The sequence below is a fragment of the Cyanistes caeruleus genome, chromosome 2 (assembly GCF_971803275.1).
Source record: "Cyanistes caeruleus chromosome 2, bCyaCae1.hap1.1, whole genome shotgun sequence".
Classification (NCBI taxonomy): Eukaryota; Metazoa; Chordata; class Aves; order Passeriformes; family Paridae; genus Cyanistes; species Cyanistes caeruleus.
Window position 1 is genome coordinate 57696073 of NC_141702.1, and position 15121 is coordinate 57711193.

At 40.4% G+C, this 15121-nt stretch overlaps 1 protein-coding gene across 1 annotated transcript in view; it reads left to right on the forward strand.

Moving 5' to 3' along the window:
• MTHFD1L (methylenetetrahydrofolate dehydrogenase (NADP+ dependent) 1 like) overlaps positions 1-15121 on the forward strand; it is a 145015-nt gene that overhangs the window by 76536 nt on the left and 53358 nt on the right. Inside the window, exons 21-24 of the mRNA XM_086877226.1 lie at positions 3951-4090; positions 5783-5824; positions 6879-6979; positions 7392-7569. Coding sequence (XP_086733352.1) covers positions 3951-4090; positions 5783-5824; positions 6879-6979; positions 7392-7569 — 461 coding nt within the window. The remainder of the gene's footprint in view (positions 1-3950; positions 4091-5782; positions 5825-6878; positions 6980-7391; positions 7570-15121) is intronic.

A 15121-nucleotide genomic window follows, 5' to 3' on the forward strand; every position in this document is an offset into this window, starting at 1 on the left:
TAGATGTATTTTTAGATGGAGAAAAATTACATTTTGTATTAAGAATGATGGTGAAATCTGATTAGCTGCTTAACACACAACACTGTCTATTTAAGCTATTGTCACATGTAGGTGATTCCCAGATGTCCTTGGTAAGGCAGTAATTACATGAAGGAGGTTATGATAATTATAAACCTGAAACAAAACCATCAGAGTGATTTGTTCATCTGAACCCTGAAGCAGAATTAAAGACTCCAGTGAGGAGTTTGTTCTGACTTTACACCACCCAACAGACTTACCTCTATTATGTAATTTCACCTCTATGGGCTTCTCCTTCCCCTTTTCCCCCTTTCCTAATTTTGATATTTTGGGTTCTTGCTCTGAAAGAAAACTATGGTTTATTGATTATTTTGGTAGCAGGAGTGGGTGAAGTAGATGTCACACAAATCATCTGTAGAAAAGCTTGTAGTAAATGTGTATTGTTTTGCCAGTTTTGCCTACTGGCTTTTTGAACCAAGATCCCACAGTTACCCTGATGTGTTAAAATTAGCTGCTTTTGGTCACACTCACATGGATGTTTTATGAAAACAAATTAATTGACCTTATTTGACCATTTTGATGCAGTTTATTTCTGATACACGTGTAAATTAATTGCTGTGTTTCACATATAGCCCACTCTTAACAGTACTGCAATGATAGTGCACTGCTGATACATGAAATTTTAATTTTTAATCCTCATTCCAATGTTGTTTATGATGCTTAGGCTCTAAAACTGAAGCATAAAATCAAACAACAGGTTTGCACTTTAGGTTTTGCTCTTTATATGACCACACAGTCAGAGTCCAGAGAACTGTACTGACTGAAAATTGCACCCAGAAGGGAATCTTTTAGCACTTGTCCAGCTCATCATTGAGTCTTGTCAGTGCAAGCATAGGATCCAGAAGGCAAAACAAGGCCTGGGACTGTAATAACACTGATCTAGGTCAGTATATGTTTGCCATGGAGTTGTGTTCTCAGCCTGGAAGTGCAAATACCTGTGTGTTTTCTGTGAGCTTGCTGAAGGCAAATCATCTCCCTCTTTACTTTCATTAAAACCACATCAGAACTGTGTTTGTGGCCTGGAAATCAAAGCAAGCAGTTAACACCATGCTGGTACCTCTCACAAACCCCCTTTCAAGGCAGCAGCCTGGGTAGCCGTGATTCATGGAGCTGGGAAATGATCGCTTGGCAGGGCACGGGATAAACGGGCATCTGGGGGGGAAGAAATGAATGCTGGGCAGAAATGGATAATCAGGTAGTAGTGCTTGTGTCATAAACTTTCCTTCAGCTGAAGTACAGCAGAACACAACTACTAAAGTACTTGTCTGTTGCCCAAAACGTTATGTAAATTCGCCTGTAATTCTCTTCTATTGACAAACTGTGTATGAGAAATAATTATCAAAATAAATAGACCCGCGTACTACTTTAATTTTCTTTTGTTACATGCAAAGTGATTAGCTTGCCATGTACTACTTTCAATTTCTGTTGTTACATTTAAAGTGATTAGCTGGTTTATCTCATGATCATTAAATGTAGAGTAGTTTGAAACTTCCCAGTCTGTGTTTTTCATCTATGCTTTCATTTGAAAGCAGGAAACAATCTGAAAGTAATTGTATTAAGTGTTTCAGCACAAAGATTCTAAAATATAATAGCTTGGCATGTTATTCTATCTTCTTACTATTCCTTGGAGGAAATGAAATGGAGTTGCAACTTTCATCCAGGCAGCTTTTCTACTACATCCTGTTTCCTTCCGCACACTGGAGAAAGCACTGACGTTTGTCTCCCTTTCCTCCACTTCCAGTGAAGAAATCCCGGTCTCCATGTTGTAGCACTCACTCCGGTGAACTCTGATACAGTATTTGGGTTGCTCAGGCAAATGTGAATTTTGTTGTCTGTATCAAAAGGAAGATTGCAGAGATCAGAGGGGTGAGCCCAGCCCTGGCTGCGCGCACTGCCCCAAGGGTGGCTCGCTCTGTGAGCAGTTGCTGTGGAAGGCTGACATCTCTGCTTCTCTCCCAATGAAAGGCAGACTTGCAATCCCCCCTTTCTCAGAGGGAAACTGACCCTTGGAAAGGCTTGGCATGAAATGGATTAACTCCCTGGAAACTTTGTTTGGGAATGTTAGGAGACTGCTATGTATATGTGCTGGCAATCTCTGTAAGAGACAAATTATTTTCCCACCCTCTCAAGCACTTGGTAGTTTATCTGTTGTTTATATTAAAGATTGATTGTGGTTATATATTCCTAATTCAGGGTTCCCATTAATCACCCTCTGCCACATAAGAGACTGGAGAAGAGGAATGAGGGTTACTGGAAAGCAGAAATGTGATCCCTGGCTCTGCTTTCAATGTGACTTATCCTGGCATTAGCTTTGCTCCTATGAATTACTGCATTTGTGTAAACATTTTTTTTTTTTTTTCTCCCATGTTTGGTATGTCTGTTTTTCTCAGGGCTCTTTAGAAAAAGATGATATAGTTATTACAATGATTGAGGAGAACATACATCTTGACACTTGCCATGTTACTATTTCAAGAGGTCCCTGCTCCCCCCAGCAGGCCCACCCCCTTGTTTGCTGCTACTTGCTTCCTCTCCCAGCCCCAGCAGCTATTTCCTCCCTCAGAGCAGATCCAGGCAATTGTTTCAGCCTGTGCAAAATGAAGAAGAGGTGGAAAAGGACCAGTGGGGTTAGGACAAATGCACAAAGGCTGGGACTTCCTAAAGTGCGCTGGCTGCCAACAGTGAGATGCTTTCTGCCACAGCAACAGAGCAGATCTGCATGTCCTCCTCCTTGACCCTGCTGAAGGTTGCCAATCCTGAAATGTTCAATCAGCCATTTGTGGTCCCTTCCCCTCCTAAGTATGAGAGACAAAACTGCTGGCAAGAGGGAAAGAGAAGGGAATGTACAAGTTTTTATAAGTTGATTTGGGCTGTGAGAACACGTTACCAGCCCTGCTTGGAGACGGGTCCAGAAACCTCCAGAGCAAGCTGTTTTCCCACCCTGACTTGTCTGCCTAACAGTCCCTTCACTTCTTTGAGAGGTGTGCATTGAGCCCAGCTCTTTAATATGTTCTGGTGGGAAATCGTTACATCAGTAAATTTTCAACCAACTGGAGATTTAATCCCTTTAATTTTTTTATTTGCCAAGTCCTTGGCAAATAAAAGTTGCTTGGATTTTAAAAGAAGCAATTGAAATAATTTCTATTGGATAAATTGGAACAAATTTGCTCAGAAGAGACTGGTATTTAATATAGATGATCTTCTCTCTATTTGTAGCTTCACTAAACATACTTTGCCAGGGGCATCCTAATTTTGCACAGATTTTTCTTTTGAGTCATGTTACATTCATGTCTGCCTTCTTTGGTGCAAAATCCCATTATTAAATTTGTTATTTAACAGCATATTCAACACAGAAATGTGACTGTAACTGCTAGTTTGTGTTTATTACTCATGATCCTCTCCAAAAAAGCAGATCACCAGAAGTTCTGCAAACCTAGGAGAATTTAGGTCCATTGATTGTGATGAAAGCACATCTTCAGTGAAATCAAAGGAGGAGGAATAATATAGGAAAGTCTTATGTATGAGAATTTGCAATCATTTTACACATAATTGCACAGAAACGGTGAATTTAGAGGACTAGTTCTTTTTTAAGTACTGTGGTTCAAACTAATTTAGATTGCTTGGTTTTTTCCCCCCATGTAACTACCTTTGATGGCATATTGTACATATAAGAATAAGAGAATTTATTTTTGAGTTGGGAATAAGTTTTTAATCAGACTCAGTAATGTAAATAGACCTCTGTTTAAAAGTTCATTCAAAACTGAGTACTGGTGTGTATTTAAGTGCACTGTATGCTGAAGTAGAAATATCCCCCAGTGTTTAACCAAAAGCATGTTTAATGTGTGGTTTTGTTTTGTTTTGTTAATGTTTAACAGTAACTGAAGCTGGCTTTGGTGCTGACATTGGGATGGAGAAATTCTTCAACATCAAATGCAGAGCGTCTGGCTTGGTTCCCAGTGTGGTTGTACTTGTTGCTACAGTGAGGGCTTTGAAGATGCATGGAGGTGGGCCAAATGTAAGTTTTTGCACCTTTCTTGGAAAAATCAAATTGTTGCTAATATTTGAAATAAGTAAAATACCTCGATTTAAGAAATATTTGGGGTAGTCTGTGGGGCAGTATTTAGATAACCCTTCTGAGATACCTCATTGTATAGATATTATCACTAAAGTTAATGCTATCTCTAAAATTAGGCTACAAATGAAAGAAGAGTGAGGAAAGAGCTCTGAAGAAGTACTGTATCTTGCAGAGCAAGGGATGTTTTGCTGCACTAAAAAAAACAAAACTGTAAGAGATAGATATAGATATATAGATATTCTTTTCCATGCCTTTTGAAAGCATTTGTAAGTGCACTGAAGTCATCACAGGCTGGGAAATTTGAGAGCTGAGGAGGAATGAGACGAGTTCAAGTTGCAGTATGAGTGGAAGCAGAGAACATTGTAATGAAGGTTTTGAGTTTTCTTTCACTCCAGTAATGGGTACCCCTTCTGTCTTTTTATTTTGCTCAGATTAATTCCCTCAGGGATGCTGAAGTAACTGATGAAATTTTGCAAGTGTTTTCCTGGTGTACCAAGAGTCACCAGTGTATCATTTTTTGCTGTCTAAGCCACAAAGAGATTTTACAGATTACTGGTTGTAGAAATGCTCCCTGAATGTGCAATCAGATCAGACCCTGCTAGCCAAGCAGACAGACACTTAAGTCCTTGGAACACTTTCATCTGCCCAGCAGCATTCTAGAGAGTGATGCTGCCAGGGAAACAGTTGCACTGGGTGAAAATACCAGAGCTGTTTCCACAGCCACAAAATTTTAGAATGCATGGTTTCCCTTTAAGCTAATCTTCTCTAAGAGTTAAAGCTGAGCTACCCTTTTTCAGTCTTTCAGGTTGATATAATGATATAAATTTCTATCACTTCTAATGCATGTTTTCTTTATTTTGAATTATATTTATCCATCCCTATCGAGGCAAGTATATTTTCACATGTGTTATCACTCAATCTAGCAAAAATAGGACTTAAATATGTCTTAATAACTGTCTCTATTTCTGTCTCACTTGTCTCCTTAGAAGTTTAAAAGTTTCATTTGTTTACAAATGTGATGCATTCATCACTGAGGCATATAGAGTACCAGACACTTTTACTGGGAGGTTAACTATAAAAAGGACTAATGCTAGAGACAAAAGTGAGTAAGTTTGGTGCCTGGGATTGACATTATGTTGTCCTTGGAGATTCAGTACAGTACCCCAGTACCCTGGTGATGCACTTTGCATGTATACCTTTGTGCTTCCCAACAAATTACTTGCATGCAGTTCCTTGCCATGGGCAGTAATTAAAGGACATCAAAGATGATGTTCTTATGTGTTGCTGTTATTTCTTCAGCTGTTGGAAGTTGCTGCCTATTGTCTTTGCACTGCTGGTGTGCTGTAACAACATGTAGAATGAGATCCAGCTGCCTCCCCTAGTAGTCTTTTGCAACTAATTGCTGAGGCACTACCTGTGTCTTGCTACCCAAACACAATAGGAAGCGTTGCTATCGTTTGTGTGCTGGTGCAGCTTGGGATCAAACACAAGCTGCAGTCAGGCTATGATGCTGTGTGCACTGGTATGGGTTACCTGGCAGTACAGAAAGCAAGCAAAATTGCACTTCAGACCCTTTAGGGTTATGACAAGTATCAATCTGTGATGACTTTGTTTATTATTACCTGATCCCAGGTGACTGCTGGTGCCCCCTTGAAGAAAGAATACACAGAAGAGGTAAGAGCAACTGTTATAAAATTTTAAAGAGGTTTTTTGTTTAAAGGAACCAAATAATATGGTGTACAGAGAATCAGAACTTCTCCTTGCTCTGGCTGGACAGTGTGCAGCCTCAGGTTTGACAATAGCATGCTCTAATGCTGACATTCAGTGAACATCTCCAACAGTCATTGCCAACAAGTAAAACCACCTCATCTTCCCTCAGCCCCTTTGTGTTCCCCCTCTTAGGTGTATGATGTGTGTGACTGCATGATGGATCGTAATAAGGAACTGAATTGGCTGAAAAATAGCCTTCTTTCAATGGTTTTTCCAGGACTGCTAGGTTTTCAGACTGATCAACATACAGGCATTTATAGAAGCACAAGAGCAGAGTGGTTCAGGGGTCAAGGACACTCCCTGAAATTAATGATAGCATAACCTGTTAATTAAACAAGTTCAATATGTTTATGCTTCGCATTTGGGGTGGGATGCCACTCTTCAAACAAAGAGTGAATTCTGCTGGTTTGTTTTCTTTGTCACTTCACTCCAGACAAATTCTGGTCTTCTGCTTGTGTGATGCTAAGGATATGTGTTTTGTTACAACAAAGACAAGGCCTACAAAGTGTGAGGTAAAAGAGTAAATAAGGAAATTATTGTGCTTTTATCTGGGTTATGTATGTGTATATATGAACTCTGCATCTAACACATCTGTGTGTCAAGCCCCACCCCACTACTGCAGTCTGTTTATAAACTTTGCAAACAGCAGACTAACATCCCTTTCACAATCATGACAAGCAACCAGTCATCAGCTGCACCATCTTCCTGTGTCTCAGAAGAAAGCAATGGGCTCATGTACAAATTCTGGACACTGCTTAGTTACTTTAAAATGTCTGATGCTTATTAATTAGAATGAGAATTAATAAGTGCCAGAATACTTTTGTCTGGAAGAATTTCACTTGCCTGCAATTGTCATGATCAGCCCTGTTTATGTTCACTTAAATTTATGGAAAATTCTTTGGCTGGAGAAGACTTTATGTATCTTACCATTTCCATTACTTTTTATTTAATTACACAGAACCTCCAGCTGGTAGCTGATGGCTGCTGTAATCTACAGAAACAGATTCAAATTACTCAGCTCTTTGGAGTTCCTGTTGTGGTTGCTCTGAACGTCTTCAAGTAAGTCTGTTCTTTCATTACTCTTGTGAGTAATACACAGTTCAAATTCCTCATTTTCTTGGTTTTTAAATTATTCAATTTGGCATGAACAAAGAAGCTCTTAAAGAATTTCCTTTCTTCATCATGGATATAAAAATATTTAAGTTCTTAGCTTGTTCTTGAGGCTTTAAAACCAACAAGAAAAAGTATATGCTATTATGGAGCTGATAATCTTCCACATTAATTAGCTATAACAATTACAAAATTTTCTTGAAGCATGTAAATGCATATGTTGCATATAACTGCATTATGTATATTTCACAATTTCTATACCTTCTTTACCACTGCTGATGGTAAAATAAGGCTAAGTTTATAAGGCTGTAAAAGAAAACTTATCGAACAAAATAATGAGATGTGGCTGTTTGGTTGGCAGAACTGACTCTCCAGCTGAGGTTGATCTGGTGTGTAAGATTGCAAAGGAGTCTGGAGCATTTGATGCTGTACCCTGCAATCACTGGTCGGCTGGTGGTAGAGGAGCAGTAAAATTAGCTCAAGCTGTGGAAAAGGCAGCCAATCAAAAAAACAGTTTCAAATATCTCTACAGCTTGGAGGTAAGATTTTTCTTTTTTTTTTTTTTTTTTTTTAAATGAATCCATTCTGCATCAGAGTTGGGTTTAAAACAAGAAGAACATTGAGAACATTGAAACAAAGTTATCTGAAATACTTGGAAAGGAACTTGCCTTGGTTTAAAATCATAAAAACTGGAGAGAACAAGCAATCTGTGGCTTGTCTAATCAGGGAGCAGGGTACTTGCTGGTAATGATCATTACTTAGTGCATTGAATGATACATCTGATACTTTCATGTTTAACAGAAAAGTATGTATGCAGATGGAACACTCACCAGTTATTCTGGGAGACTTCTCCAAAGATCTCACAGTCACAGTATTCATCCTGTTGGTCAGATAAAAGGAGGTAGAGTTGCTGTCTCACGGTCATGGGTATTGCACCAAGTTGTGGCTCCCTGAAGCACTCACTGTCTGAATGAGAAGGATGTGATACCTAGCATGTCCATGCTCATCCCACACATCTGGCCAGCCCAGCCAGGTCAACACAGAGAGGAAGCACTGCCCTTACCTGCACCCTCCTGCACAGTGCAGCTCTCAGGTGAACACAAAGGCACAGGTGATGACCCAGTCCTCTTCCTTCTCCCCTGATGACCAGGTTGCAGTCTGCCAGTCCAATATGGCACACACAGTACATGGGTCGCTGCTGCTGCTGCTGCTGGCCCCAGGTCCTCAGTCTATTCAGGAGCAGCCCCCAGGGCTTCTGTCCTGCTCCAGCTGATGGCACCAGAGTCCACAAGCCCCTGAGGTTCGAAACTCACTACAGCTGCAGGGCACAGCCCTTTCCTCGCACTCTCTGTCCTCATATGCACACATTTAGAGCAGAGAGCAGTCAGAAACCAGATTTAATAAGAACAGAGAGATCCTCAAGCTCATAGCTCAGTTACCCAGCCTACTGACTGGCCAGACGCCTTTACGCACAGCTGACCCCTTCTTCCTCTATTCTCTCATTTTCTTCCCACACTTGTTCCTTTTCAATCCACTTTTCAATCCACATTCTTTTTCCATCTTCGCTCCTTCCACTAAACAGTCTTTTCACGTTCCCACAGTCCTCTTTGAAAATCCCATCATAAGGTTCACACGATCCCAAAATCTGCTTTTTCATACATCCCACAGAGTTCTGTGCTGCTGTACAAAATCACTTCCTTTCATTTGCAAAGTTTTTCTGATCAAAGAGCTTCCCCATTGACCGACCTTGGTGCATTTCACACCAAGGACAATGGTCTCATCTTCCCCTTGGATTGTCATAGGAAACAGGCAATTCAGTGTGCTCTTAATTTTCACTGATTAGGTTTTTCCAGTGATTACTTTACAGAGGGTTTCTCCACCTATCATTGTTCCTCTAATCCTTGTTGAGGCTTTGGGGCTAATTTGCTTAGCCCTTAGATAACCTAACAAAGGACAGTGTGGTCCAAGTTTCAATCCTATGTCTGCCAGAGTTAGTGACTCTTTTTCCATGCCTTGGAGACTGTTACTGCAGTTCTCTGCAAGGTAACATCACAGCATTGTGGGCTATCAGGAGGGGCTTGGACCCCTGGGAGCACTGGAGGTGCTGGGGTACCCCTGTGCTGGCAGAACATTTGGAGGGACGTATTGCCAAGAAGGTTATACAAATGATTTCTCAAGGCCTTCCTGGCTATCCAAAAGTGGGTGGGTTTAAATCTGAGCAGCCAAACAGACTTCTCTGGCTCCAAGGAAACCCTTGTCAAGTTTCAGATCCTGTGCCCGTGCTACTTAAGTTTCTTTAGAAAATGTTTGAATGCTGTTTTTTTGCAACAGAACCTCAGCTTCATTCTTTTAAATGGCTGGAAGTTCCTGTTTTGATTCTTCTCTCCAGAAAAAAGTTCAGCCTAAGGTAGAGATGCCCTACAGTCATCTATCGTTCTCTCTTCTCCTTGCTGTGCACCCTGTATCTGTTGCACCCATTTTATATTTTCATTCTACCTCCCCTGCTGTTTTACAGAATGTCAGTAATCCAGCCAACCCATATCTGTATAAATCCCTGCCCTGACAGAATAGATGGAAATATTTTGGGAATATTAGAGCTTCAGCGTGTATTCAAGGCGTTTCGCCCATGCAACAATTTTACTGCTGAAAAATGGACAATGTATAAGCCTTTCTAAATTTTTCTCCACTGAGATGCTCTGAAAACTGAGGCTATCATCTTATGGGGCTTGTGTAATAAAATGGGGGGGAAAGTTCTTTGAGAAATACATGTGATAGTTTTCCCCACTGGACACTTGTGTTACAGGGATAGCACATTGGCCTTTGATGAGGCTCACACTTAAGCTCTGATGTTACTATTCACTGTGCAGCTTACAATCTGGTGGTACAAGTGAGTAAAAAGGATTGGTAGGGGTGGACTCTGCCTATAAAAAAAAATCAGCTTGATTTCCACTTTAATGTCTTTCCCAGACACATTGTTTCATGCTGTGTTGCATAAGCAGCATGATCTTAAGCACAAAGGGAATGAATCACATCTTTACATCGACTTAGTATCCCATAACTTCACACAAGTATTGTAAGCCTCAAAAATACATTGAAGGGCTTTTATAAAAACATATAAAGATTTTTAAATACTGCAGAAAAGTACATTCAGGCCAACAAAAACAGTGAAGTGTAAAGTTCAGGCTTCTGTTTCATCCTTACTGTGCAAAGTATGGGGACTGAAGCAGCTGGAAGCAGGAGAGTGAAACAGCAATGCTGTCATTTTTACAGTATGTAGGTCAATTGGTTACTAGGCTCTCAGAGAAGTGAAGGAAAGCCACCTCTCCCAAATAAGCCTGCCCTGATTTTTTTTGTTGTTGTAGCAATTTTGAGGTGTGGTTTCTGTTGTTCAAAGGGGTAAAATTAAGAAATTTAAGGAAGAAGCAGTTAAATGGGATTCAGACAGATTATTTCTCCACCTCATTGTGCCAAAAGGGGGTGTAAGTGAAAGGACATAGTTCCATCCCTTACCTGATTGTCAGATTTGTCCAGTTACTTGAATAATATTGAGTCCTGATTGCCTCAAGTTTCACAGGATTTACTGTGATTGGGGCTTTTTTTCTATTTTTTTTCCTTTTGGAAGGTCAAAGAGGGGAAACACTTTGCTTAAAATCACATCCACTTCATTCATATATCTGTCTGTCTTTATGAGATTGCTCTACTGTTTCCTTTACTCCAAGTCCCCATTTAATCCTTTGATGTCTATGCACCTTGTTCTCATCAGAAAATTTGCTTCCAGAGCTGGCTATAATTAGAAAAATTTTCAACAGCACAGACCACTGTAGCTGTAATAAGTTCATTTAATATTTTGATCTTTTGTTAGAAAGCATCACCCAGTGTATTTAGAAAAAAAAGCTTCAAACCCTTATATGCAAAATTGGTTTATGTCCTTCCTTTCTTTCTTTAGAACAAACTTTGCAGTAAACTGTATTATTAGTGTGCAGTCAGACACATAATTAGAGAATAGCCCAGGTCAAGTGGGCTCTCTTTGTGTTTTTTTCCAAATGCATTCATCTCTGTAGCGCTTTATGTAATTTCCAAATATATCTTTGAAAACAAAAGCTTCCTTGAAGGAAGTTTGCAAATCTGTATAATGTGAGAAGAACACTAGAAGAAAGTCTTTTCTAGATCTGTCAAATGCTGGCTAAAAGTTGAGAATCAGCTGTTTTTTTCTGAGGTATGTTTATACATTCATACCATCTTGTCCAGTCATACCTGAACATACACAAAATGAGAAATTTCAGACATTGGACACAACACAGTTGTGTCACTTCAGGACTCGGGCTCTGCTGTTCAGTATCATAGCAAGCTAGTCTAATTAGAAAACTGTGCTAATTTTATTCCTTGATGCATCTACTATAGATTTAGAATGCACCCACTTCCTTGGGTGTCATTCCATGACACACTCTTCTGTAGTCCCACTTTTAGATAGCTTTTCTGGGTTCTCTTCATTTATTTCTCTAAGCAGGCAATATTTTGTTTTTATCCTAGTGGCTGCTGCTTGTAGCTTGACTTTTTTTTGGTCTTGATTATAGCAAGGGATTGTTTGACATTTGGTATAAGATGAACAAATATTTCTGCAGGATTTGAATGAGAAGAGAATAGCTCATATGTGGTAAATATGGCACCATTTGCTTTAAAAGTGTAAGAAGTGTAAAGGACAGAAACAGATAGACAGTGTACCCTGAAATGCTTACAATATTAGGAATTACACAGGTCGGAGAGGGATGGTTCAGGAGCAAGGATGAGTTTTCATATCATAGACTTCATAGTTTATAACACAGCTTAAAATGCTATTGGCAGTAATTGAAGTAAATGCTACAGTATCGTGTGGTTTTAGTATGGATTTTTGCCCCCTGTGCACAGTAACCTCTATTAAGTTACTGTGGAGTTGGTTTCTTGCAGAGTGTTTCTCTTCAGTGTTTGAAGGATGAGATTGTTTAAAAGGCCTCCTGAACTCTTTGTGAAATCATCTGTGGCGGTTTATTTTAATATATATTCTTGCTACATATGGAAAATATCAAAGTATCAATCCTCTTATCACTGTTGACTTCCCTTCTGGGTTCAGTTTTCTTGAAGTATGGGTCTTTAAGTTGCAGCAGAAAGCTATTACTCAAAATAAAGTTGACTGAACCATTAAAAATAAGTTTAGATAAGTAGGGGGAGGAACGGAGAGGATGGAAATGCATCCCATTCCTGAATTTCCCTGGCTTCAGTGCCTGTTCTTGATCAGGAGAAGGGGGGAAGCTATATTCCTCACTAGTGTACGCCTGTTGAGTGACCTGCCTTCACTATCCTGGTCTCCTCTCTTCTGCTGTGGTGAACTCTCCCTTGATTAGAGCAGCTCTCCTCGACCTGGGGCAGGAAGCATAGGTCTGAAGAAGGCAGGCATTAGGTTTTTAAGAGACATATTTCCCCTTCCTGCAAGCAGCCGCAGTGGAGATAGAAGGAGAAGGACAGGCATATGGCATGAGGCAGGATCAACATGTCTGGTCAGTTAGCACTGTCCCCTTAAAAGAACGACATGATAACCTGACAAATATTATTGAAGAGCCTCAAATCACCAGATTTATGTTGCACTGGAAAACTAAATTGAAGACTGTAAAGGTCACAAATTGGAGGGAAGAGAAGGGGTTGTTCCAGCCTTCCAAATTTTTCAGACGACAACTTTTTTTGACAGTGCTATGCTTTTAGGTAGTATCATGACAAATGAAAATATTTCCAGGTTATACAGTGAAAGTTGATTGCACAAATATTTTGGCAGAGTGCAGTGCATTGCCTGGCCAGCCTGCAGAACAAAGGAGAGCGTTCTCAGCTTGTGACCATCCACTGGGAGCGAGGCTGAGTAGCAGCACTTCTCAGAGACGCATTCAAGCAGTTAGCAGCCTCGGCCCTGGTATTTTTCTTCCCCTGCTGGGAGTATAATAATAGTTTGGGCAAATCTGGAGCATCTAAATCCAGGGTTTTGTCTGCCCCTGCCTCTGTTTTGCTGTGGCAGTATGGTGTGGGCTGTCACTTATCTCATTCCCTCCAGTCTTCGCTTCAGCTGTCACGGACAATGGGTCACTCAGAGGGGTCTGAGGGTAGCATCCAAACTGAGAAACTCTGCCAGCAGCAGTTCTCTGTGCATGATTTTCTCTTCCATCTGTGGTCTCCCAAAGCAAGAATGAGCTATGAGTAATGAAGGAGGAAGAGCCCCATCAGTGGAGGAGAAGGATCCTTGGTGCATGTACTGGGAGAAGAGGAGCAGGTGGAAGAGGAAGGCACAGTCAAGTAGGGCTTATGGGGTCTGGGTTTGAGGATGCCATCCTCCAGGGGAGTGTCCCAAGGCAGAGTGTTTGCAAACTTCACGTCTTTTCAATCCCAGTGATTGAGTGGGAGGTGTGGGGGGCTGCCAGGGGTATTTTCTGTTTCCTCCACTAATACCATGAAGTCACTAAGCCATGAAAGCCATCCATCGTGTGTCTGCTGTCACAGCAGCCCAGCATACCTCTGCTCATTTGTCTAGGAAGCAAATAGCTTCTGTTTTGTTCTCTATGCAGCATGGAGTTCAGTCATGTGTGGACCTAATTGAAAGTCCTTAAGTGCTGCTGGGGTGGGAATAAATAAAGTTATGTATGGTCCTTTCTGAAACTTTTCCTAGTAAGTGATGGTAATCATTTCTCATCCTGAAATGCCAGCAATGCTGCCCTGCATCGTATGTTGGGCTTTAAACTATTTCCCTCCTCCCCTCTACTGCCAGTGAGACATCTAGCAGTGAAGCCACATTAAACAAGAATTCCATAGGGCTGTACCACCCACTCCTCCCACTCCCATCAAAGAGATTTCTGTGGAGTCTGGACACTTGTTTCACTGAATTGGGTGTTCTAGGGTTGGAAGCTATCTTCCTGTCACTCCATTTCTTTATTTGTGGAAGTAGGCTCTTGACGGCACTGTACTTTTATGCTTGTTTTCATTATCTCCCTATTCTTTGCATAGAACAATTTTCTTAGGCACATCTGGGGTTTCAAAGTTGGAGAAATGGAAAATAAATCTCTAAGGCCACAGGCTTAGGTGTTGATTCACAAATTGTTTAGCTTGACTGAAAATGCTTTTCCACAAATTAAAAAACAAACTCTTGTCCTGTGCCAGCAAAGGAAGAGGAGTGTTAAAGATTTGGAAATCCTTTTGTCAGCCACAGATCTTCTGGAACCAGAATATACGGATACTTTAATAAATGCGTTTTTATTTTATCCAAGGGAAAAGCTAGAGGTAGGAGTTTGAATGTGCAGAGTCAGCTATTATTTTAGCACTGCACTCTGTCACCCCACACAGCACCTTCAGCCATACTCCCATCATGTTTTCATTTGGCAGCCTTCCCAAGAAGAGGAATGAGTGATGTCTGCATACTGTTTCACTTAGCCAGCCAGCGGTTCTTCTTTATTGTTTTCAGTGAATGTGCAAGTTTAAAAAAAGTGCCACTGCCTTGAATTTTGAATTATATTAAGAATTTCTGCTAAAACACAAGCAGCTTAGTAACAGTAAGCCCAGAGGTTGTCACCTTATAATTAAACTGGTGATGTCATAATTAAAAAAATTAAGACTAAAAAAATTGAGACTAAAGTGAATGTTTAAAGTACTTGAAGTATTAAATGTGTAAGTTACAAGTAAATAGTGCTTTTGTGTGTTCTCTGGTTAAATGCATGGGGGGTTTTTTTTCAACAGAATCATAGTTTTGTTGGAGAATAAAGTAGTTTTAAGTATTTATGTTGTATAACTGTGAAGGAATCCTGTCACACAGTGCTGCATTGATGGGCATTCATTTATAGTACTCAATTTAAACTAGATAATACCAGGGCTTCTCTTAGAAATGGGACTTAGCTGCAGCCTAGTGGAATGTAGTATGACTTGGAACTTACTGCTGCTGTCTCTGGCTCTGCAGATGTGTTCTGTTGGTGAGGAAGTCAGGGGGATGTTTAAAGAAGAAGAAATGAAGGAGGAAGAGAACAGGGATTGTTTTCAGCAGTCTCTGGGATTGGCTGTGGGGAGTTAAAAAGATTAACTCCTTTCTCC